Genomic DNA, 23,612 nt, shown 5'->3' with positions numbered 1-23,612 from the left:
CAAATTGAAGGATTTGAGGGTCAAAGAGGGTGAAGGCAGTCCTGAAAGAAAAACTGATGGAGACCCTAATTGAAGGTGCTCAGTCAGACAGGTCTGGCATCAATGAGAAGGGGCCACAGACAGATTCATCGTGAGTGCCAGTTTAGGGTAGCAACTGGCTTATACAGTGGAAAGACCTGTCCTCTTGGTAGTGTCCAAGACTTCTTACCTCTTTGTAAAAAAGACAGTGGACATTCTGCTATAAGTAATTAAAAGACTAACAGGGACGCTGCCAAATAATCTGTGTGCTACCAGGCAGAGAGGCAGGAGAGGTGTACAAAGCGGCCAATCCACTGGACCAGCGGTACTCGAGGTGGTGGACTACCATCAAGCTTACTGCAGTTTACTGCCATATAGTCAGCCACTTGGTCACTGCTCCAGAGAGCAACAGTAGTCGTCAAAGAGGGGTTCAGAGCTCTGCACCTGGTGGAAGCACTGTGAGAAGCAGTCAAAGAACACAAGTCTTATGCAATCCCCAGTGCAAGCAGGCATGTACAGCTATGTTGTAAGCAGGGCTGTCAAATCTACTATGATTTAGAATTATCAGTTGCCTGCATGCGATTGATGGCTGGAATGTGGAAAACTAGAAGAATCTAGGATACCCAGTCTATTATTCACCTAGCTTTTGACTGAAAATCATCAACAGAGAAAGGAAAATGAGGAACAAAATGCATAAAACGGTCATAAAAAAGACTTGCATTAAAGAGTTTACGAAGAGCTGTCCCCTCTTCTTCAACGCTAGGAAATACTAAGCTCTCCAGCAAGTGGTTGGACTTAAATTAGAAGAAAAGTCACCAAGATTTAAAGCTGCTCCTATACATGCTTCATATAGCTTGTAGGAAGTCACAGTGTAAATACTGTACCTGTTATAATTCTTCAGAACAGTCATATGATCACAGAGCTCTAACTTCGCTGTATCAATGACTGGCTTGACAATGGACCTGAATTGCACAGAGCCGTGACTTCGCACGCTCGCTTCCACCAGTCATAGCAGCCGCTCATAGATACAGAGAACCCGGAGCTGTGTGATCAAGTGACTGCTCTGAAGAAGGTTAAAAAAAAAAAGTATTTTCAGAGAAATATTTTACAAAACAGGATGCACATGAATATAAACATGCAGGAGGCGACAAGTTAAACCATGGTCATTTTAACTTTTTCTTCCACTTTAAGCCACGGGGTGGTTAAGCCCCCTAGTTTGTTTTTATTATACCTAGTGTCCTCCTCCCACTCATCTAATGAACCTGGCTGTATCACTCAAATGATAGAAAAAAGCATTTTTTTTATTTAACAGAGGACCTATTTACAAAAAAAAAAATGATGCAGAAAGCTAGTTCGGCATAAACAGCAATAATTGAATCAAATCTACTTACGTGGATGTTTAATTCAACATTTTTCCACTGGCAAAACCTTGTAAACCTGTCGCTGTTAAAGAAAAAAAAAGACAATATATAGTTAACACAAGGAGCTGCCTGTTTCTTTCCACTTATTTACAATGCAAAAATGACTGAGGACAGTTAGAGGGCACATGGCTACATACAGCCATAAATTATCTGTGATTGAAATCACAAGCAATGATTTTATTAACATTCAGGAAATCTCATGGCTGTGAATCATGACCACATAAGAGCTTGGTTTTCTTTGTCTTGTTTTTACTGGAATGAAGTAAAAATGCTAACTTTGAATTTGTACCTCATCGGCAGCAAGCATCAAGTGACGCATACAAACATCTTCAATAAGGAACAGAACAGTGCTTCAGCAAACCAGGCTACAGAACACATTAAAGTGGAACTTCGCCCAAAAGGAGAAGTCCGCTCTTTCTCCTCTGCTCCCTCCTCTACCATATTTGTAATATATATATTTCTTTTTTTTGGGGGGGGGGGGGGGGGGGGGGGCAGGTGACTAGTTTCAACAGGTACCCGTTCTCACTTCTGCTCAGATCACCTAGGTAATTCAAGCGGACGTTTGCCACCTTTTGGGACATATCTCAGGTTCCAGGAGACTACGGGACTATTCACAGGGTGCACACGTGGCTCATGCACGCTTAGTGGGAATCTGGCTGTGAAGCCACTAGGAGTCACAGCCGGCTTCCCACAGTTAACATGCTGGCACTGGAGACCCAACAAAGAACCAGCCCAGTTGAGGACAGCGCTGGATCCCTGGACAAGTTTTTGTAGCTACTGACTTAATTTTATGGAACTCGACTAAAGCTCCTTTTTAAAGTGCTCATACAGATATATACACCATCTAGCACTGATGTATTATTATGTTTAAAGCCCAATAAAACTTTCAGTTTAAATTAGACCAGGAGAAGACAGAAGTGCCTGAGACAAGCTGTAGCGCTGACAGCACAGCATTGGATAATAATTTGCCATAATTTGCAAAATTAGCTGTGATTGGCCGGAGCCGTGATGACGTCACTCCCGTACATGCGTGCAGGTGCCACGGGTCATGGCACGGGTCCTGAAGACATGGCAGGAGCGGGCCGTTCCATCAGTAACCATGTGCCGATGACATCGGCGCAGCGCATATAGTAAATATCTCTTAAACTGTGCAAGTTCACGAGATATTTACAGTACCTACAGGTAAGGCCTACCTGTAGGTACAATGAAAGAGGAAGGCTTTACTTCCTCTTTAATTCCACTTTTAATAGATGGCACTGCAGATGTAAACTTCAGCCTGAAGGTGGCATGTTTATTTGCAGGCTGAAGGCTTATTATTTTTGTCAATGAAACCTCTAGTCTGCATATAAACACTGAGCTGACATAGTGATAACATGATTTCCGATCACCGGTGGGGTCCATTCGAGAAACTACGCAATGTGACAACTGTTTCCTTTCATCAGGAAGAACATTTATTATCACATTGGTGAATGCTATTTTACAGATTGCAGGTTTGAGGGGGTTATTTCACATTTCTATTATTATACAATTTACTTTTTATTTTTAGAAATGCCTTTTTCGGAGTCTGTTACCAGATTGTACTTAGCCACTCTGGTTTTCATTTGGATGTATGTTCTGAAAACATACATTACCAAAAAAAAAAAAAAAAAAAGGTAAAAAAAAAAAAAAAAAAAAAAAACCCTTTGCTGTATTTATTTCTAGCCAACAAAGTATAATTTTACTTATATTTATCTTAAGTGCTAAATAACTGCTTGCAGTAATCCACAATAAACCTAATAATTGGGACATATTCACATATTCTGAGCAAACACCCCACCACAACCTCTTCAAGATATTTGTGTATTTTTATGTAATATACTTTTATACTACTGTTACTACTGTTATACAGCTATTAGTGATCCTTGGGGTGCCAAAAGCTCAGGAATGCACAATCTCTCTTTCAAAATCTTTATATGCATCTCTCCCTCATTTGGAACATTCTGAAATAGAGGCTGTACAGTACCGTGGGGACCTCCCAGTATAGATTTTCAGACTTGCCCTTATCCAAGTTTCTACAGATTTACCGCATCTCACATGTGCCTTTTACCAAACTCTAAACAAATTTGATATTTTTTTTATCACTAGATTTTTTTTTTTTTTACAACTGTCTCATATTCATGGGCATCTTCAGGTTTAAATATTCTTCATTGTGGTTCTGATGTTTTCTGGCTGGTCACGTGATGTGAAGTCCTCTTTGGCCTTCTCCTGTTAGTGGGTAGTCTTCAGTGAGCCAGTGAGTGGCAATGACATCAGCACTGCCTTCTGCATCAATACTCAAGAGTACAGAATGCCATTATGACTTCTGCCCTCAGTCTGCCCTCAGTCTTACAGGTTGAGTGAGACTGGGCATCATTCAACCTGCAAAACCGAGTACATCTTCTGACAGAGAACAGGTACTGTAAGAGACCAAAGATCAAAGGTGAGTATTGCAGCCCTCCCCCTCCCCTTTTTTTTTAAACTCCAGAAGGACATTTAAAAAAAAAATAAAAAAAAATAGCTGGATCTTAAACATTACTTACCTTGACAAAACGCGCAAGCGCACAAATACACAAACATACTGTACAGCCCATCCTCATGTTTTTGCACAGGAACTGTCAGGAATATCTGATATTTATACATCAGTACTGTGTGCAAATGTAATTACAGAAACAAAATATTCTCATAGGACAAAATGCTTGGATTGGACTAAAAAGTGCTTTAGTTTCCTTACACACAGGGCAGGCTCCTTTGGAGTTTGCCTGCTCAGCAGGGAATCTGACTGCTGATCCCAGCTAAACAGGCAGATGGTTGGTCTGTGTCCACTCTGTTTATGCAGAATGGACACATACACAGCCCACTCTCCTCTATAGGCGGTTGGATGTAAACAGACCATCTGTCCATTTACAACCCAACTGCCATCCTATCTGCTCCACCAGACGGATGAGTTACGGATCCCCATCTGTCTGTTTTTAACGTATAGGATGTCGACGAGTGTCAACGGACACGTGTCCGTTGACACCCGTCTCTCCATAAAGAAGACTGGAGGGTCCATTCGGGTCTGTCTGAAAAACTGACAGGTGGAACCTGATCAGTCCGCTAGTGTGAAAATGTCCTTAGATGATATTTCCATTCCATATATCATTTGTTTTATTCTGGCTTCAATATGCTTGGAATGGTTTTTTTGTTTTGTTTTTTAATCCCTGCCAATAAATTCCACTTAAAAGTATCCACAAATTGCAACCCCAACCCACAAAACCAGATGTGGATCAACTATTCTGTGAGACCGGGTAATCAAACTTTATTCACAAACTTTTGTACAGAACGATCTTGCTCCTACCTTTCTATATATTTCTGAAATATCTTTCCTCGAAGGCTATCACAAATTTCTTCGATATATGGCTGCAAGGACAAAACAAAGGCATGTGTGAGTACTTTCATAAAGCAATAAATACAAGAAAACATAATTGCAGCAAAAAGACACAAGAAAACTGCAGTAAGAGGACAATATGAAGTTAATATAACAGTAGATAATATGTGATTACATATAGCACAGTCAAAGGACTGCAATCGCAAAAACTGTTGTATCCTAATAATCACATGCAGTTAGAACATGCAATCATAGTATCAGTAAACAATATATATATTTTTTTATCTTCATGCGTGTTTTTTGCAAGTTTATATGCAGAAAATGCTGACCGACAAAAGTGGCACAGAAAAAGGGAACAATGGCCACTTCCAGGGGTGCTCACAATGCTTTATTTATCCTCAAAACACTACTGTGGATACATCTCACATCTACACCATTCTTTTCTTTGTATCACCTCATTAAGACATTTCACTGGTTTTAATGATGTGCTCTAGAACAAAAGAATTGATCAGAAACAGAGTACGGTACATTTAAAATTATCCTTCTTGATCATAATCTTCCTGAATGCCCATCCTTTATTTTTCGACTTATAGGAACTATGTATAAAAACTCCAGCCATCTCTTCAATAGTCTGTGTGTTCATATTAGAGAATCAAAACTGCAAGGTCATCTTTTCATAGTGCTCAGTCTGCAGACAGTAGCTTAATTTATTTGTAAAAATGAAATCAGTGTGAAAGGACAAGATGATAAGTGGCACCAGGCACACTAGGCACAAAATTCAGCTACCCATAAAACACAGACAAAATAATTTCACTTTATAGAGCTGAATTGATAGCATAAGCAGATACTAAAGTCAGTGGATTGCTGCAAAGTAAAATATGATTATCTTGTAATGGAAACCTTCCTAGAAATTAGTAAAGTGGCTGTAGAGGCAGAAGTTTTTTTGTTTTTTTAACCTTAATGCATTCTCTGCATTAACCACTTGACCACTGGGCACTTAAACACCCTTAATAACCAGACCAATTTTCAGATTTTGGTGCTCTCACATTTTGAATGACAATTACTCAGTCATGCAACACTGTACCCATATGAAATTTTTGTCCTTTTTTCACACAAATAGAGCTTTCTTTTGGTGGTATTTAATCACCTCTCGTTTTTTTATTTTTTGTGCTATAAAAGAAAAAAGACCGAAAATTCTGTAAAAAAATGAATTTTTCTTCGTTTCTGTTATAAAATTTAGCAGATTAGTAATTTTTATTCATAAATTTTGGCCAAAATTTATACCACTACATATCTTTGGTAAAAATAAGTACAAATTGGTGGATATTATTTGGTCTTTGTGAAAGTTATAGAGTCCACAAGCTATGGTGCCAATATCTGAAAATTGATCACACCTGAAGCACTGACGGCCTATTTCAATTCTTGAGACCCTAACATGCCATAAAATTACAAATACCCCCCAAATTACCCCTTTTTGGAAAGAAGACATTCCAAGGTATTTAGTAAGAGGCATGATGAGTTTTTTGAAGTTGTCATTTTTCCCACAATTCTTTGCAAAATCAAGATTTTGTTTCCTTTTTTTTTTCCACAAAATTGTCATATTATCAGGTTATTTCTCACACACAGCATATGCATACCACAAATTACACCCCAAAACACATTCTGCTATTACTCCCGAGTACGGCGATACCACATGTGTGAGATTTACACAGTGTGGCCACATACAGAGGCCCAAAATGCAGGGAGCGCCATCAGGCGTTCTGGAGCACCCAGGACAATTCTGACATTTCTCTCCTACATGTAAAAATCATCATTTATTTGCTAGAAAAATACATAGAATCCCAAAACATTATATATATATATATATATATATATATATATATATATATTTTTTTTTTAGCAAAGACCCTAGAGAATACAATGGTGGTCGTTGAAAATTTTTATCTCACACGGTATTTGCGCAGCAATTTTTCTAACGCTTTTTTTGGGGGAAAAAACAGTTTTGTGCTTAAAAAAAAAATTACAGTAAAGTTACCCCAATTTTTGCATAAAGTGAAAGATGAAGTTATGCTGAGTAAATAAATATCAAACATGTCACTCTTCAAAATTACACATGCCCGTGGAATGGCGCCAAACGTCGCTACTTAAAAATCCCCATAGGCGATGCTTTAAATTTTTTTTACTGGTTACATGTTTGCGTTACAGAGGAGGTCTAGGGCTAGAATTATTGCTCTCGCTCTAACGTTCACGGCGATACCTCACATGTGTGGTTTGAACACCGTTTTCATATGTGGGCGGGGCTTACGTATGCGTTTACTTCTGCATGCGAGCACATGGGGACAGGAGCGCTTTCAATTTTTTTTATTGTTCATTTTACTTTATTTATTTTAGTTTGACATTTTTTTCCCCAAAAATAAATTTTTGATCACTTTTATTCCTATTACAAGGAATGTAAACATTCCTTGTAATAGGAATATGGGATGACAGGTCCTCTTTACAGTGAGATCTGGGGGTCAATAAGACCCAACATCTCACCTCTAGGCTGGGAAGCCTAAAATAAAAATGTAAAAAATAAATAAAAAGATTCTGGCTTTGATCGTATTGGTGAGTTGGTAGAAGCACCGGAGGGCGGTGAGGGGGTCGTCTATGGCTGGGTATTGCAGGGTATCACCGAGTATGGCTGGGTATCTCCAAGTATGGCTGGGTATTGCAGGGTATCTCCAAGTATGGCTGGATATGGAAATTTATGGCAGGGTATTGCAGAGTATTGGTGGGGTATTGCAGAGTATTGGCGGGTATTGCAGAGTATTGGCGGGTATTGCAGAGTATTGGTGGGTAGGGTATTGCAGAGTATTGGGGGGTATTGCAGAGTATTGGTGGGTATTGCAGAGTATTAGCTGGTATTACAGAGTATTGCCAGGGTATGGAGGGGTTAAATATGGTGAGCAGCGATGTGGGCACTGCAGATGCAGCCCACAGCGCTGCTGACACCGATCTCTTCCCCCTCCACTGTACCGATCAGTACAGAGAGGGGGAGGGAGGAACCGGCGTCATAACATGACACCGGTTTGTTTACAAGTGATCACTCCATCATTTGACGGTGCGATTATGTGGTAAACGGCCGCGAAGAGCGGCCGTTTACCGTGATCCGTGATGCGCCGGGTCCACTGGACCCAGCGGTCACGGATGCTCTCGTGTGCGCGCCCCAGGGGGCGCGCGAGAGCAGAATTCTGGGGGGCCGTTAATTAACGGCCTCTCAGAGTTAAACAACCGCCCTGAAGCCATTAATCGGCTATGGGCGGTTGTTACGTGGTTAAAGTGGTTCTTTGCCTTCCATTAACCACTTGACCTCGAGAAAGCTTTACCCCCTTCATGACCAGATCATTTATTGCTATTCGACACTGCGCTACTTTAACTGGAAATTGCACAGTCATGTAACACTGAACGCAAACTACATTTTTATCTTTTTTTTTTTTTATAAACAAATATATATATATACAAATAAAGCTTCCTCTTGGTCGTATTTGACCACCATTGGTTTTTTTATTACATAAAAAAAATATATTTATTTTATACTTTGTTATGAAACCTATCCAATAATAAAAATAAAAAAAACTTTAGGACAAAATGCCTCAATAAATGTATATTAATTGTTTTGTGTGAAAGTTATAGCGTCTACAAACTATGGAATATACTATATATTGGAATTTACGCAGATGTAGACACTATACTGTAATGGCAGTGATCAGCGACTTATAGTGGGACTGTGATCGGGTGGCGACCAATCTGGTGCTAAAGGACACTATCTGAGAGGATCACTGACACCGATACACTAATCAGTGATAATACTGTACACCAACGCTGTATTAACGACACTGGTTGGGAATGGGTTAACATCTAGTGGCAATCAAGTGGTTAACTGTGTGTCTCACAACGTGCAATATGTGTTGCTTTTACTTTACTATCTAGTGTTTTTTTTCCCCCCTAAAACAGCAGGATCGCTGTTCCCTGTACACAGAGTTCTGTGTTTTTGTAAACACAGAACTCTGTGTGTGATTGGACACAGTCAATCAGCTGACTTTAGCCAAAATCATTATCTGAAATCAACTGCCAAACTGTGGTTGAACACATCATGGGTCAGCAGGGGATGCACGCATGCGCACTGTACCTGGAAGAAAGAGCCGGGGTACAGGTAGGTGACTGTGCCTGCACACAATATACAGTGGGGAAAAATATTTCAATAAATATTATTTGATCCCCTGCAGATTTTGTAAGTTTGCCCACTTATAAAGAAATTAAGTGTCTATACAGTAATTGTTATCATAGGTATATTTTAAATGATAGTGACATAATATCAACCGACCAAGACTGAGGGCGATTGATGGTTATTTTGTATTTCTTACATTTGTGAATAATCGCACCAACAGTTGTGCCCTTCTCACCAAGCTTCTTGTCGATGGTCTTGTAGCCCATTCCAACCTTGTGCAGGTCTACAATCTTATCCCTGATGTCCTTTGACAGCTCCTTGGTCTTGCCCATGATGGTGAGGTTTGAATGGAAGAAAGTGATTCTGTGGACAGGTGTCTTTTATACACATAACCAATTGTTGTTAGGAGCACCTTCTTAAATTGAAAGGACTGATCTGTGTACCACATGAGCACATACTGTAGCCAGTCTGTGGGAGTCAGAATTATTGTTGGTTGGTAGGGGATCAAATACTTATTTTACTCATTGAACTGGGTTGCAAAAATATGTACACTGGGGGGAGAATCTCTGGGGGAATCTAGTATGGAGAAGGACCTGGGGGGGGGGGGGGGGGGGGTACAAGAAGATGATAGGCTCAGCAATGGCATGCAATGAATATTGGCATGCATTAAAAAGGGGATCAACTCCAGGGATAAAGAGATAATTCTCCCGCTCTACAAGACTCTGGTCCGGCCGAACCAAGAGTATGCTGTCCAGTTCTCAGCACCAGTCCTCAGGAAGGATGTACTGGAAATGGAGTGAGTAAAAAGAAGGGCAACTAAGCTAATAAAGGGTCTGGAGGATATTACTTATGAGTTGAGATTGCAAGCACTGAACTCATTCTCTCTGGAGAAGAGACACTTGAGAGGGGATATGATTTCAATTTATAAATACCTTACTGGTGACCTTGCAATAGGGATAAAACTTTTTAGCCAAAGGGAGTTTAACGAGACACGTGGTCACTCATTAAAATTAGAAGAAAAGAGGTTTAAACTTAAACTACGTAGAGGGTTCTTTACTGTAAGAGCGGCAAGGATGTGAAATTCCCTTCCACAGGCGGTGGTCCCAGCGGGGAGCATCGATAGTCTCAAAAAACTATTCGATAAGCACCTGAACAACCTCAACATACAGGGATATACAATGCAACAGTGACATATTATCACAAACATACAGTATCTCACAAAAGTGAGTACACCCCTCACATTTTTGTAAATATTTTATTATATCTTTTCATGTGACAACACTGAAGAAATTACACTTTGCTACAATGTAAAGTAGTGAGGGCACAGCTTGTAAAACAGTGTGAATATGCTGTCCCCTCAAAATAACTCGCCGGCAACAAAAGTGAGTACACCCCTAAGTGCAAATGCCCCAATTGGGCCTAAACTGTCAATATTTTGTGTGGCCACCATTATTTTCCAGCAGTGCTTTAATCCTCTTGGGCATGGAGTTCACCATAGCTTCACAGGTTGCCACTGGAGACATCTTCCACTCCTCCATGACGACATCACGGAGCTGGTAGATGATAGAGATCTTTCACTCCTCCACCTTCCACTTTGAGTATGCCCCACAGATGCTCAATAGGGTTTAAGTCTGAAGACAGGCCTGGCCAGTCCATCACCTTTACCCTTAGCTTCTTAAGCAAGGCAGTGGCCATCTTGGAGGTGTGTTTAGGGTCGTTATCATGTTGAAATACTGTCCTGCGGCCCAGTCTCTGAAGAGAGGGGATAATGCTCTGCTTCAGTATGTCACAGTACATGTTGGCATTCATGGTTCCCTCAATGAACTCTAGCTCCCCAGTGCCGGCAACACTCATACAGCCCCAGACCATGACACTTCCACCACCATGCTTGACTGTAGGCAAGACACATTTGCCTTTGTACTCCTCTCCTGGTTGCTGCTACACATGCGTGACACCATCTGAACCAAATACGTTTATCTTGGTCTCCTCAGACCACAGGACATGGTTCCAGTAATCCATGTCCTTAGTCTGCTTGTCTTCAGCAAACTGTTTGCAGACTTTCTTGTGCATCATCTTTTAGAAGAGGCTTCCTTCTGGGATGGCAGCCATGCAGACCAGTTGCAGTGTGTGGCATATGGTCTGAGCACTGACAGGCTGACCCCCCCACCCCTTCAACCTCTGCAGCAATGCTCATACGTCTATTTCCTAAAGATAACCTCTGGATATGACGCTGAGCATGTGCACTCAACTTCTTTGGTCGACTATGGCGAGGCCTGTTCTGAATGGAACCTGTCCTGTTAAACAGCTGTATGGTCTTGGCCACCGTGCTGCAGCTCAGTTTCAGGGTCTTGGCAATCTTCTTTTAACCTAGACCATCAGTGAGAGAGAGAGAGAGTCAGAGCGATAACACCAAATTTAACACACCTGCTCCCCATTCACACCTGAGACCTTGTAACACTAATGAGTCACAAGACAACAGGGAGGGAAAATAGCTAATTGGGCCCAATTTGGAAATTTTCACTTAGGGATGTACTCACTTTCGTTGCCAGCAGTTTAGACATTAATGGCTGTGTGTTGAGTTATTGTGAGGTGACAGCAAATGTACACTGTTATACAAGCTGTACACTCACTACTTTACATTGTAGCAAAGTGTCATTTCTTTAGTGTTGTCACCTGAAAAGAGCTTATAAAATATTTACTGTAGGTTGGACTTGATGGACTTGTGTCTTTTTTTAACCTCACCTACTATGTAACTATGTAACTGCAATTTGAAACATTTGTATCATGTGTTTTTTAAAATACACCTATGATAACAATTACAGACACTTAATTTCTTTGTAAGTGGGCAAACTTACAAGCTCTGCAGGGGATCAAATAATATTTATTTAAATATTTTTCCCCACTGTATATTGTCGATATTCTGTCTCTATCATTTAAAGTACAGGTATGATAACAATTATAGACCTTTTAATTCTTTGTAAGTGGGCAAACGTACAAAATCTGCAGGGGGATAAAATAATTATTTTCCCCACTGTACTTACTGTGAGCAGTCATCAGCTACAAATACTGTAGCCATGGGCATCTGCAGGAGGGAGCAAGGTGGGTCAAGTGCGCCCCCCCCCCCCCCCCAGAATCGGCAATGTGTTGCAGCAGCCAGCAGGATCCTCCGCCATGCTGCAGATTTTTTTCTGAGTCCCCTGGCTGCTCTCTGTGTCTCTGAGACTCTGACATCCCACCTCATCTCGGCCCCGGACCAATTATCCAAGGCGATGCTCACCTTGGCCGCTTCGCTCCAGTCATTCGCTGCCAGCCTGCTTGTGTTGTGTAGATCCGGGTGGCGCGGTGCCAGCCCCACCCACTCAAGTGGCTGAGTCAGAGTCAGTGATACGCTGCTGCCTGCCAGGGCTGCCCTGGGCCTAGGGGATCATCATCACAGACAGGAAATACTGAGTAATACACAGTGAAGAACCATAGGTAACAGCAAGACTCAGGAGGGGCATTTTTATATATAATATATTGCTTTGCTTGGAAAGTGGGAGAGCTGAACTGAGTTATAACTGCAATAATTGCAATTTGCTGGAAAGATATGTGTGTGTACAGTTTAAGAGATATTAAACTATTTATCTTCACTTATCACTTTGTATTGGATGGAAAGCATGGGCGTCCACAAGGTTACTCGGGTGGTTGCATACCATGACCATATAGCCCAGAGAGAATGTACATCTTTTTACATTGCAATACATCTGTTGTGGACATATTTTGATCTTAATGAAAACAGCTATACAGTGACAGTATCAAGATCACAATATGGCCACAACAGATGCATGGGCATGGTACGCCTGACCTGGGTAACTTCCAATACAAAGTGAAGATGAATTATCTCTAATATAACACACATATCTTTCCAGCGGAAAGATTTTCATGACATCGTTGAAAAGGGGCGGGGCATGGGTAACCTTAAAATTATGCCCTCCCACCCCTCAAAAAAAGTTCTGCGGACACCCAAGACTTGCCAAGTTAAAAGGATGGTTTAGAAATGTAAACTGTTGCTATGCAATACACTGAAAAATTTACATTTTGTCTGGGATTCCTCCTGCAAAATAGCAGCATGACTCCCCATATAAACAGGTATATGTGTGCCAAGGCACTAAACATACAGCATCATAGCTGTATATCAGTAGTGAGAACAGTGAAAAGCATGTATTTAGATTCACCTTGCAAGACGTTTGAACATGAGGAACAAAACCGTGAATCTACCAAGATGGTTCGCTCCAGACAAATAATTACAGAGTCCAGTGCACTCCTTACAGCAATGAGATCCAGTCATAGGACGATGCTGTGCTGAAATTACAGATGTTGACGCTACAGAAAATGTCTAATTCAAGATATCACCAGCACACCATGTTAAGATAAAAAGAAAGGCCAAAAATATGTACACAATGTCAGCACTCAAGTGTTGGTGAAAACAAACATGATACACCAAGCTGAAGAGCTCTTCTAATTATAGCATTGGTCAGTGCCTGTAGTATATGGAGTTCATTTAAGGCCTTGCAGCTCTCTTTTGCGACTGGGGTAGTCTTTAATACCTCTTCTTTGTTCAAACAGAAAGAACACTTTAATGCCACCAACAGAAACCAAGGATGCTGTGAGGCCACTAAAAATCTCTTCCTCTTCATTCAAGGCCTTACTGCTCTCTTCCAACTGGGTTAGTGTTTAATATCTTGTCTTTGTTCAAGCAAAAAGAACCCTTTAATGCCACCAACAGAAACCAAGGATGTTTCAAGGCCACCGAGTCTCTTCCTCAGGTAGCAGTGACACGCAGAGACAGTGAAGAACATAGCATGGTAAGTCAGTAATGAAGAACAGATCAGCTGCAGGGAGACCACAGGCAATACTGGTGACTAGCCATTGCCTGCATTTTTTGGGTGCAGTTTACACAGTACAGTTACTCTAAATAAAAACACTAGCTAAATCAGTATACACTAATTAGTCATAAGATTATGACCACCTACCTAAAACTGAGCAGCCCCCCCCTCCTTTTGCTGCCAAAACAGCCCAGACCCATCCTGGCATGGACTCCATTAAACCTCTGAAGGTATGCTTTGGTATCTGGCACCAAGGTTTCAGTAGCAGATCCTTTTTGTCCTCTAAACTGTGAGGTGTGGTCTTTATAGATCACACTTGTTTTTTCAGCACATCCAATAGATGCACGATTGGATTGAGATCAGATAAAAAGTCACTCAAGCTCATTGTGTTCCTCAAACAATTCTTGAAACATTTTTGCAGTGTGGCAGGGTGCATTATCCTGCTGAAAGAGGCCACTGCAATCAGGAATACAGTTTCCATGAAAAGGTGTACTTGGTCAGTAACAATGATTAGGTAAGTGGTACGTGTTAAAGTAACATCTACATGAATAGCAGGACCCAAGGTTTCCCAGCAGGCACCTCCTGATGATGTAAATCCTGAGGAAACTAATTGGGGCATGTCTCATTGCAGACGTCATGTCCGGGTACCAAAACCACTGTGGAACGCATGCCGGCTCCAGTTTGATCGCTATGGAGCAGCTGCAGTTCCTTATGAGAGTATGCTGCTGTTATTGTGCCGATTTATAAGGGGCATCTGAAAATGTAAGTGCATATTTTTTTTATGTTTTATAAATAGTTTTTAGTGGTTCGTTTTACACAATGTATTTCTCCATTTTATTGTATTATTCATATATAACATTGGAGTAAACTTGAATTGTGGAGGGGGAGAAAAAGGAGAGGAGTTTGGCTACGCCATATAGAATTACTCATGTGCTGCTGACCTTTATTAAGTGAGTGAGAGCTGTCCAAAAGGGGGAATCACACGAACACGGCAGCATAGACACAGCAAAATTTAATATTTTTCCTGCGGAGCACCATTGAAAATTCAGTTTTGGGTGGAGTACGTTGATATAAACTTTGAGTTGAATTTATATATTTAATTGAGTTTGAAAAGTAAATCCCAAATTGTGAACTACAGGCGGTCCCCTAGTTACAAACATCCGACTTACAAACGACTCCTACTTACAAACGGAGGGAGACAACAGGAAGAAAGCGGAAAATCTACCCCTTGGAAGGGAAATTCTCTCCTGTAAGAGTTACCATGGGAAAAAGGTGTCTCCACTGATGCTTTATCACCAAGTCTTGTTTCCACAACAACCCAAAATGTTCAAAATCAAACTGTCATTGAGACAGAAAGTGAGGTGAAATTATCTGAACAGGGGCACAGACAGCAAAACAAATGTTACAAGGGTGTCAACCCTTCCCTATGCTATCCAAAAAGCTTAAAAATTGTTTGTTTGTTTTTTGGCTGGAGCTACACTTAAAAAATTTACCTGTTCTGACTTACAAAAAGATTCAACTTAAGAACAAACCTGGAGACCCTATCTTGTTTGTAATCCAGGGACCTCCTGTATTTTCTTATATGAACAGTTTGCTGTGCTTTTAGTATTTTGTACTACATTTACATTTATGTTCAAATATTTGGATTTCTATTCTAAGGATCTTCATATTATTATAGATTTATGTGATTAAGTAAATCAGGTATTGTGATTATTGGCATAACCTGCACATTTGGATTTATTTTTTTATTTTTTTATTTTACACACATTATCTTATATTCTTACTAGTGCTGCTTTATTATTTATATATTCTTACAGCACAATGTGTTGTCATATAAAATGACATTTGCATATTGCTGTAAACGACAATGATTTTCTGTAATGCTGTAACAAATGCATAAAACTTTGAAAATATTATAAAGTTTGGAACAAAAAATTGTTACTTGTGAATTACATAACACAGTCTCTTTGAACATCTGTATATGTTCATTTATTATTAAAGGGCCATTTACAACTGAACACATACTGGCATCAGAGATGTATAAAGTAACTGTATAATGATTGATGTGTAGATGTTTACATAAAAATAGCTCAGGAAAAAATATATGTGAAAAAAGGGGGTGAAGATATTCCCTCTTGCTTTCGGTGTGGGTCTACTAATCAAGACACATGACTGGAAATATGGACTTTTTTTTCATCACTACCAGTTTATATGTTTTTTTCTCATTGCACTTTATGTATATCTTCACTTTGTGTATGATATTTGTTTAATATAAGGAAATATTGTGCACATATTCACTTTATTTTATGGTATATGACATGTTATATATATATATATATATATATATATATATATATATATATATATATATATATATATATATATATATATATATATATATATATATATATATATTATATATATATATTTTTTTTTTTATTATAATCACTCAGCGCCCCCTATCTTGTTTCAAAAAAAACATAACCTGCACTGTTCTATGGTTACTTTGTGCGTGTTGTCTTGACAAATAGCATCATAATCAAACTCTTCAGTTCTAGTTCCAGCTTAGCTTGTATATAGCAACTGCAGAATAGGCAGAATATATCAGTATACAACCCAAATTCCCCAAAAAAATGTGATGCTGTGTAAAGTCTACATAAAAACAGAATGCAATAATTTGCAAATCTCATAAGCCCACATTTTATTCACAATATAAAATGTATCAAATGTTTAAACTGAGAAAATTTACCATTTTAGAAAAAAAAATATCGGTCATTATGAAATTAATGGCAGCAACACATCTCAAAAATGTTTGGACAGGGTAAATTGGTAAGAACAAGGAAGAGATGGAAAAACCTTTTGCAACTAGTTAAGTTAATTGGCAGCAGGTCAGTACCATGATTGGGTACAAAAAGTGAATCTTAGAGAATCAGCGTGTCTCAGAAGTAAAGATGGGCAGAGGTTCACCAATCTGAGAAAAGCTGCATCTAAAATTTGTTGAACAATTTCAGAATAACGTTCCTCGATGTAGAATTGCATCTACAGTACATCATATCAATAAAAGATTCCAAGAACCTGGAGAGATTTCTGTGCAAAGGATAAGGCCAAAACACAAAATTGGATGCCTGTGATCTTTGGGCCCTCAGACAGCACTGCATTAAAAACAGGCATGATTATGGGATGGACATTACTGCATGGGCTCAGGATTACATTCCAAAATCAAGGTCTGTGAACACGTTCACCGTGTCATCCAAAAATGCAATGCAAAGGTCTATTATACAGAGAAGCTGCCATATCTGAACATGACCCAGAAATGCTGCCGTCTTCTCTGGGTCAAAGCTCATTTAAAATGGTCTGTTGCAAAGTGGAAAGCTGTTCAGGTGTCATTGAAAAGAGGAGAGGGACCTTCTGACTTATCAGCATTTGGTTCAAAAACATGCATTTCTCATGGTATGGGGGTGCATTAGTATGTATGGAATGGGCAAATTGCACATCTGGAAAGGCACCATCGATGCTGAAAGATATAGCTAGGTTTGAGAGCAGCATATGTTCCCAACCAGATGACATCTTTTTTTTAGCAAAGACCTTGGATATTTCAGCAGGACAAAGATATCAGGCATCCAATACTGTGCTTCCGACTTGTCCCTTGCGCACAGAATTATTATTTTTTTACTTCTGAGATATTCTAACTCTCTAAAATGCTCTTTTTATACCCAATCATCTTTCTGACTTGTTGCCAATTAACTTAATTAATTGCAAATTTTTCATCCATCTCTTCCTAGTGAGAACTACTTACTTTGCCAGTTTTTTGTTGCCCTGTCCAAACTTTTTTGAGATGTGTTGCTGTCATCAAGTTCAAAATCACCTAAATGTTTTCTAAAACTTAAAATTTTCACAGTTTAAACATTTGATATATTTTCTATTTTCTACTGTGAATAAAATATGGATTTATGAGATTTGCAAATCCCTGCATTCTGTTTTTAAATAGATTTTACACAGGGCCCAACATTTTTGGAATTGGGGTTCTAGAAAGGTGATACAGGTTTAATAACTATTGTTTTAGCCGCAGCTTTAAGACTAGCCAGGCCAGTACATGCCAGTACCTGATAACATTATGATTCATGAACACCAGGGAACTTACCATGATACAGACACTGAAGGCGCTACTGGCATCCTAAAGTGGTTGTAAAAGAATAACATTTTTTACCTTCATGCATTCTATGCATGAAGGTAAAAAACCTTCTGTGAGCAGCAGCCCCCCTGAACCCCCTACTACTTACCCCTGTCGATCCAGCAATGTGCACGAGAGCCTTGCGTCTTCTGGGACTCCCACTCCTGGATTGGTTTTCAGCAGGCTCCCTCTGCTATCAATCACAGCCAGTGAGCCAATCAAGAGATGGAGGCGGTGGGGCTGAGCCATAGCTCCATGTGTGAATGAACACACAGAGCCGCGGGCCGGGAGCACGCCTGCTTGGGTGCCCCCAGAGCAAGCTGTTTGCTGTGGGGATACCCAGCAGAAGGGATAAGCCAGTGACCTGATAAGAGGATCCAGTTGCTGTTCTGTGCAAATCCAAAGAGCAGATATGTATACCATTTTTGTTGTTTTTAGAAAAAAACAAAAACAAACAAAAAAAAAACAAGGCTTTAATATCACTGCAATGGTTTAACACTGTATGCTTGTAATACTGGAAAACCAAAATTTTCCATTAAAATCGACTTGATTTTCAGCTACATCTAAAAATGTATGTGGTTTCTGCACCATTTTTTTTATACAGCTATAGAACGACCCATGATTACGGTCTAATCAGGCAATTACTAGAGGTATCCTGGATTCTGTAAAAGAACAATATAGCCTCTGTCCGTGGGCAGATTATTACAGGAGAGATTGGACAGATGCATCTCTGTTATTGCCACGTCAAGAACCTTCAAGGGGTTGTGGCACTACTAATAAAAAATACACATACTTTAGTGGCCCTCAGAAGTTCAGAAACTGATCTACAGCAATGTATATGTAAGCTTTATGGCAGAAGGAAAGAGAACTGGCAAATAGATGTGAAGCTCTCAACGGCAATATAAGGAATGTGACACGAGTCTCCAGGAAGGTCACACACAATACAACCTCTCTGCTCACTCTTATTACTTTGCTCTGTAGAAAATCGAATTGTGAAAAAGCGTGCACGTAATAGTTAAGCAAATATATTACCCAAGTAAATTGAGGAACACCAGCAGACACACATGCTTACTGACAACTAAGAGCAGTGTAAGTATCAAAAGAGTGCTGGTTAGTACTTGCCTGCTAAGAGTTACAACTTCACATGATGTACTTTACCTGAACAATTATTATAATGGCCAATCCAAATCATATGTTTCTAAAATGTTATAATCAACCATAGCATGGCTTTAAAGCAGACCTGTTTAGAGAGAATTTTGGGGCTGCCATAGGATCCCATGACTTCAGTATTTTCTTAGTTACTGACCTGGAACACGCAGCCAATAAAATCAGACTGACTTTAAAATTCCTAATTTGAATCCTTGTTTAAGGTCGGTGAATCAGAAACACAATTTAATTGCATGTTGTTAAAATGTACTAGGCAAAGTAAACTTTATACTGATAAACAGAATGCATACACAAGAAAACCTACACCTGTAAATAAATCCAAATACACAAAGAACGTATGAGGTGTGTATAAAATATCTGATAAAAATAAAGGAATAATGTACGCTATAAACAACCCACATGATTTCCTTTGACATTGTTGTACGAGACTTTATGTCACACGCAGTAAGCCATTTCTTTTACATGTAACATGATATTTATGACGACAACTAGAAGAATTGTGGAGCAATTTTGTACAGTAACCAGATACTAACTATCATTTTCTATGCGGTACATTTTAAATGTTTTTTTTTTTTCCTTTTTTAAATTAAGAATTTAATAAAATCTCAAACAGCATTAATATATCCAGCAGCTGTTCAATATACAACCCCAATTCCAAAAAAAAGTTGAGATGCGGTCTGAAATCTACATAAAAACAGAATGCAATGATTTGCAAATCTTATAAACCCATATTTTATTCACAATAGAAAAAAATATCAAAATGTTTAAATGTGTCATTTTAAGAAGAATATAAAGTAATTTTGAAATTCATTGCAGCCACACATCTCAAAAAGGTACAGGGTCATGTTTACCACAGTATAGCATCCCCTCTTATTTTAACAACACTTGTTAAATGTCTGGGAACTAAACAATTTGCTGAACTTTTGGGAGAGGAATGTTGTCCCATTCTAGTCTGATCCCAACAGTTTCCCAACTTTTTTGGAATTGGGGTTGTAACAATGTGCCTGAGACTTTCCATTTCTTACCTGAAATAGAGTAGGGGGCACTTGTTTCTTTGCGAGGTGGGCCTGAACATGGTCTACAGCTTGCTTCGAAAAAGGCTAAGGATTTAAAACAAAACCAAAGTAATTTCCCAGAATTCAAGAAACAGGTAATGTATATAAAATATATTTAACTGCATTTGCACATCTCTAGACATCTTATACTCAAATGTTTAACTATGGTAACAGTTTTGATTAAGTAAGCATTGGGTATGAAAGGCCTTCTCAAAGAAAATGCTTCTCCAGGTTCTCTACAGTGCAGGTCACACTACCAACATCAGGGGCGTTTTGTCAAGGGACTTCTGATGGAGAGAATCAGAGTTCATATGGGCTGACCCTTCCTGCAACAAACATCACATAACCATTTGCAGCCTGGAAAGTCCGGACATCAGGCTAGATGACAGCTTATGCCACGTATACACGTAGCCAACTATCCAGCAGACTGAGTCTGACGGACTTCCCGCCGGACTTTCCGAACGAGCTACTTGCCCACACATGGCACTTTTTCAGTGGACTAATACAGCGTACTAAGTCCGCCAGACTATCCGCCGTACTTTTGAAATGAACGGACTCGCCCACACACGCGGAGGAAAGTCCGCTCATTTTGAGCACGTCTCCAGGTAGCCAGGGCCAGTGAAGGAGGCTTCGCTGGCCCTGTCACCTGGTATGGACTTAAAGGGGAACCCCTACGCTGAAAAATCGGTGTGGGGGTCTCCCCTAGGTCCACATCAGACCCTTATCCGAGCACGCTACCCGGTCGGCCAGGAAAGGGGGTAGGGACGAGTGAGCGCCCCCCTCCTGAGCCATGCCAGGCCGCGTGCCCTCAACATGGGGGGTGCCTTGGGGAAGGGGGGGCCACGTGGCCCCCCCACCCCAAAGCACCTTGTCCCCATGTTGATGAGGACAGGGGCCTCTTCCCGACAACCCTGGCCGTTGGTTGTCGGGGTCTGCGGGCGGGGGGCTTATCAAAATCCGGGAGCCCTCTTTAATAAGGGGGCCCCTGGATACCGGCCCCCCACCCTATGTGAATGAATATGGGGTACAATGTACCCCTACCCATTCACCTGTAAAAAAAAGTTAAAAAAAACACAACACACAGGGGTTAAAATATTTTATTGCACAGCTCCGGGGGTCTTCTGTCCGTCTTCGGGGGTCTCCTCGCCAGACTCCCCTATCTTCTGCTAGCTCTTTTGCTAGCGGAGGAGCCCGGCTTTCTTCTTCGCCACCGCCTTCTTCCGACTTCGGGGGTCTTGTCCCCCTCTTCGGGGGTCTTGCCCCCCTCTTCGGTTCTTCTTGCCGGGCCACCGCGCCTTCTTCTAGCTCTTTTACAGGCGCCGCTGTCACCGTCTTCTGTTCTTCTCTTCAGATGTTGCCTCGTCGCATCCTCCGCTCACAATGGCAGCGACGCGGCACGCAGAGACTTATATAGGGACATCACCGGATGATGTCCCCGCCTATTACGATGTCACAGTCCCAGAGGATGCCGCTCGACCCCCTTTCCTGGCTGGCCGGGTAGCGTGCTCGGATAAGGGTCTGATGTGGACCTAGGGGGGGACCCCCACGCCGATTTTTCGGCATAGGGATTCCCCTTTAAGTCCATACCAGGTGGCGGGGCCAGCAACGCCTCCTTCGCTGGCCCCTGCTACCTGGAGACGCCCTCAAAATGAGCGGACTTTTCTCCGGGTGGGAAAAGTCCGTTCATTTCAAAAGTACGGCGGACTGGCACACACACGGCCGGATTGTCCGCCGAAATGCGAGTCCGGCAGTAAGATTGGAGTGAAAAACTAGTTTCTAAGTCCGCCGTACTTTTGGGTAAAAAAAGTCCGCCGGAGGCTACACACGGGGGGATTGTCTGGCGAACTTGAGTTTGCCAGACTTTTCCACCGGATTGTTTGATTGCGTGTACGCGGCATAAGATGAGAAAGTGACAAAACTTTACTTTCCAGGCTCCAAGATGTAGGAAGAGGCTCCCCATCCCAGATGCATGAGCCAAACGCTCACAGATTGCATACAAAAAGCACAATTTCTTCTTACCATGCAAGTTGCTATTTTACTAATGTTTTTCAGTACATTTTATGCTGCACTTTGTTTTTTGCCCCCTCCCCATGTTCTCTTGGTCCTGCAGGTGTATCCATCCATTCAATGTTTGTATCCTGCTCTGAGATTCCCTGTTGTTGTGAGACTGTCCATCGGCAGCCCTTACTATTTGATGAACCTGATTTTAACTGTTGCCATTTGTCTTTTCACCACAATAAATCTGTTACTATACTACACTCAGATTGCTCCCTGCTGTTGTTCTTATCTAAAGCAATTCTAAAAGGTAGAAGAGTGCAGCTTCCCACTATATATACATAAATACATATATTATATATACATATATATATGTGCCCTCAGTGCACATGTGAACTGTTCCTTTTTTCTAGGGGAGAGGAGAGCGGATAAATATTTACCTGATCCTCCCAGAACAAGACTGGTCCAGCATCCCCATGCTCCAACAGTCTTGAATAGTGGGCTGTTCCTAATGTCATCACTCCCAGAGCAAGGTCCATAGACCAGGAAAAGTCCACCGCTGGACCGCAGGGGAGTGCTGTTTTCCAGAGAATGGAAGGATTTGGTGAGTATAAGGGACAAAGGGGTCAATTCACTAAGGCCTTGTACACACGGTCGGAGATTCCGACGGAATGTGTCCGATCGGACCGTTTTGTCAGATATTCCGACTGTGTGTGGTCTACATCGGACTGTTTCCGTCGGAGTATCCGACAGACCAAGTTTTCCAACTTGTTGGTAAAATTTTCAGACAAAATGCTCCGATCGGACATACTCTGATCATGTGTAGAGAATTCCGATCGGACAAAGTGCCCCGCATGCTCAGATCAAATTCCTACACCAAGCTATTGGCTACTAGTGTGAACGTAGTCCCGTTGTAACGAAATAACGTCATCATGTTGGATTTTCTGACTACTTTGTACAACCGTGTGTATACAACAATTTCGGACATGGATTTGGTTGTCGGAATCTCTGATAGTGTGTACAAGGGCTAAGAGTTACAGTGGATACAAAAAGTCTACACACCCCTGTTAAAATTTCATATTTCTGTGATGTAAAAAAAAAAAAAAATAGACAAAGATAAATCATTTCAGAACTTTTTCCACCTTTAATGTGACCTATAATCTGTACAACTCAGTTGAACAACAAACTGAAATCTTTTAGGTGGAGGGAAGTTAAAAAATAAATAAATAATAATACGGTTGCTAAAGTGTGCACAGCCTTAAACTAATACTTTGTTGAAGCACTTTTTGATTTTATTACAGAATTCAGTCTATCAGCATGGCACATCT

At 40.7% G+C, this 23,612-nt stretch overlaps 1 protein-coding gene across 2 annotated transcripts in view; it reads right to left on the bottom strand.

Moving 5' to 3' along the window:
• Positions 1-23,612, bottom strand: part of GRK3 (G protein-coupled receptor kinase 3) — a 415,982-nt gene that overhangs the window by 111,080 nt on the left and 281,290 nt on the right. For both annotated transcript variants that reach the window (XM_077461358.1, XM_077461359.1), the window contains exons 5-7: positions 20,260-20,334; positions 4,795-4,856; positions 1,410-1,461 (exon numbers count right to left, since the gene is read on the bottom strand). In XM_077461358.1, the coding sequence (XP_077317484.1) occupies positions 1,410-1,461; positions 4,795-4,856; positions 20,260-20,334 (189 nt within the window). The remainder of the gene's footprint in view (positions 1-1,409; positions 1,462-4,794; positions 4,857-20,259; positions 20,335-23,612) is intronic.

The sequence above is a fragment of the Lithobates pipiens genome, unplaced genomic scaffold, assembly GCF_037356315.1.
Source record: "Lithobates pipiens isolate NorthernLeopardFrog02 unplaced genomic scaffold, aLitPip1_a1.2 Scaffold_3, whole genome shotgun sequence".
In the NCBI taxonomy this organism is placed as follows: domain Eukaryota; kingdom Metazoa; phylum Chordata; class Amphibia; order Anura; family Ranidae; genus Lithobates; species Lithobates pipiens.
The sequence above is the reverse complement of the archived record's forward strand: the minus strand, read 5'-3'. Positions and strand labels throughout refer to the sequence as shown.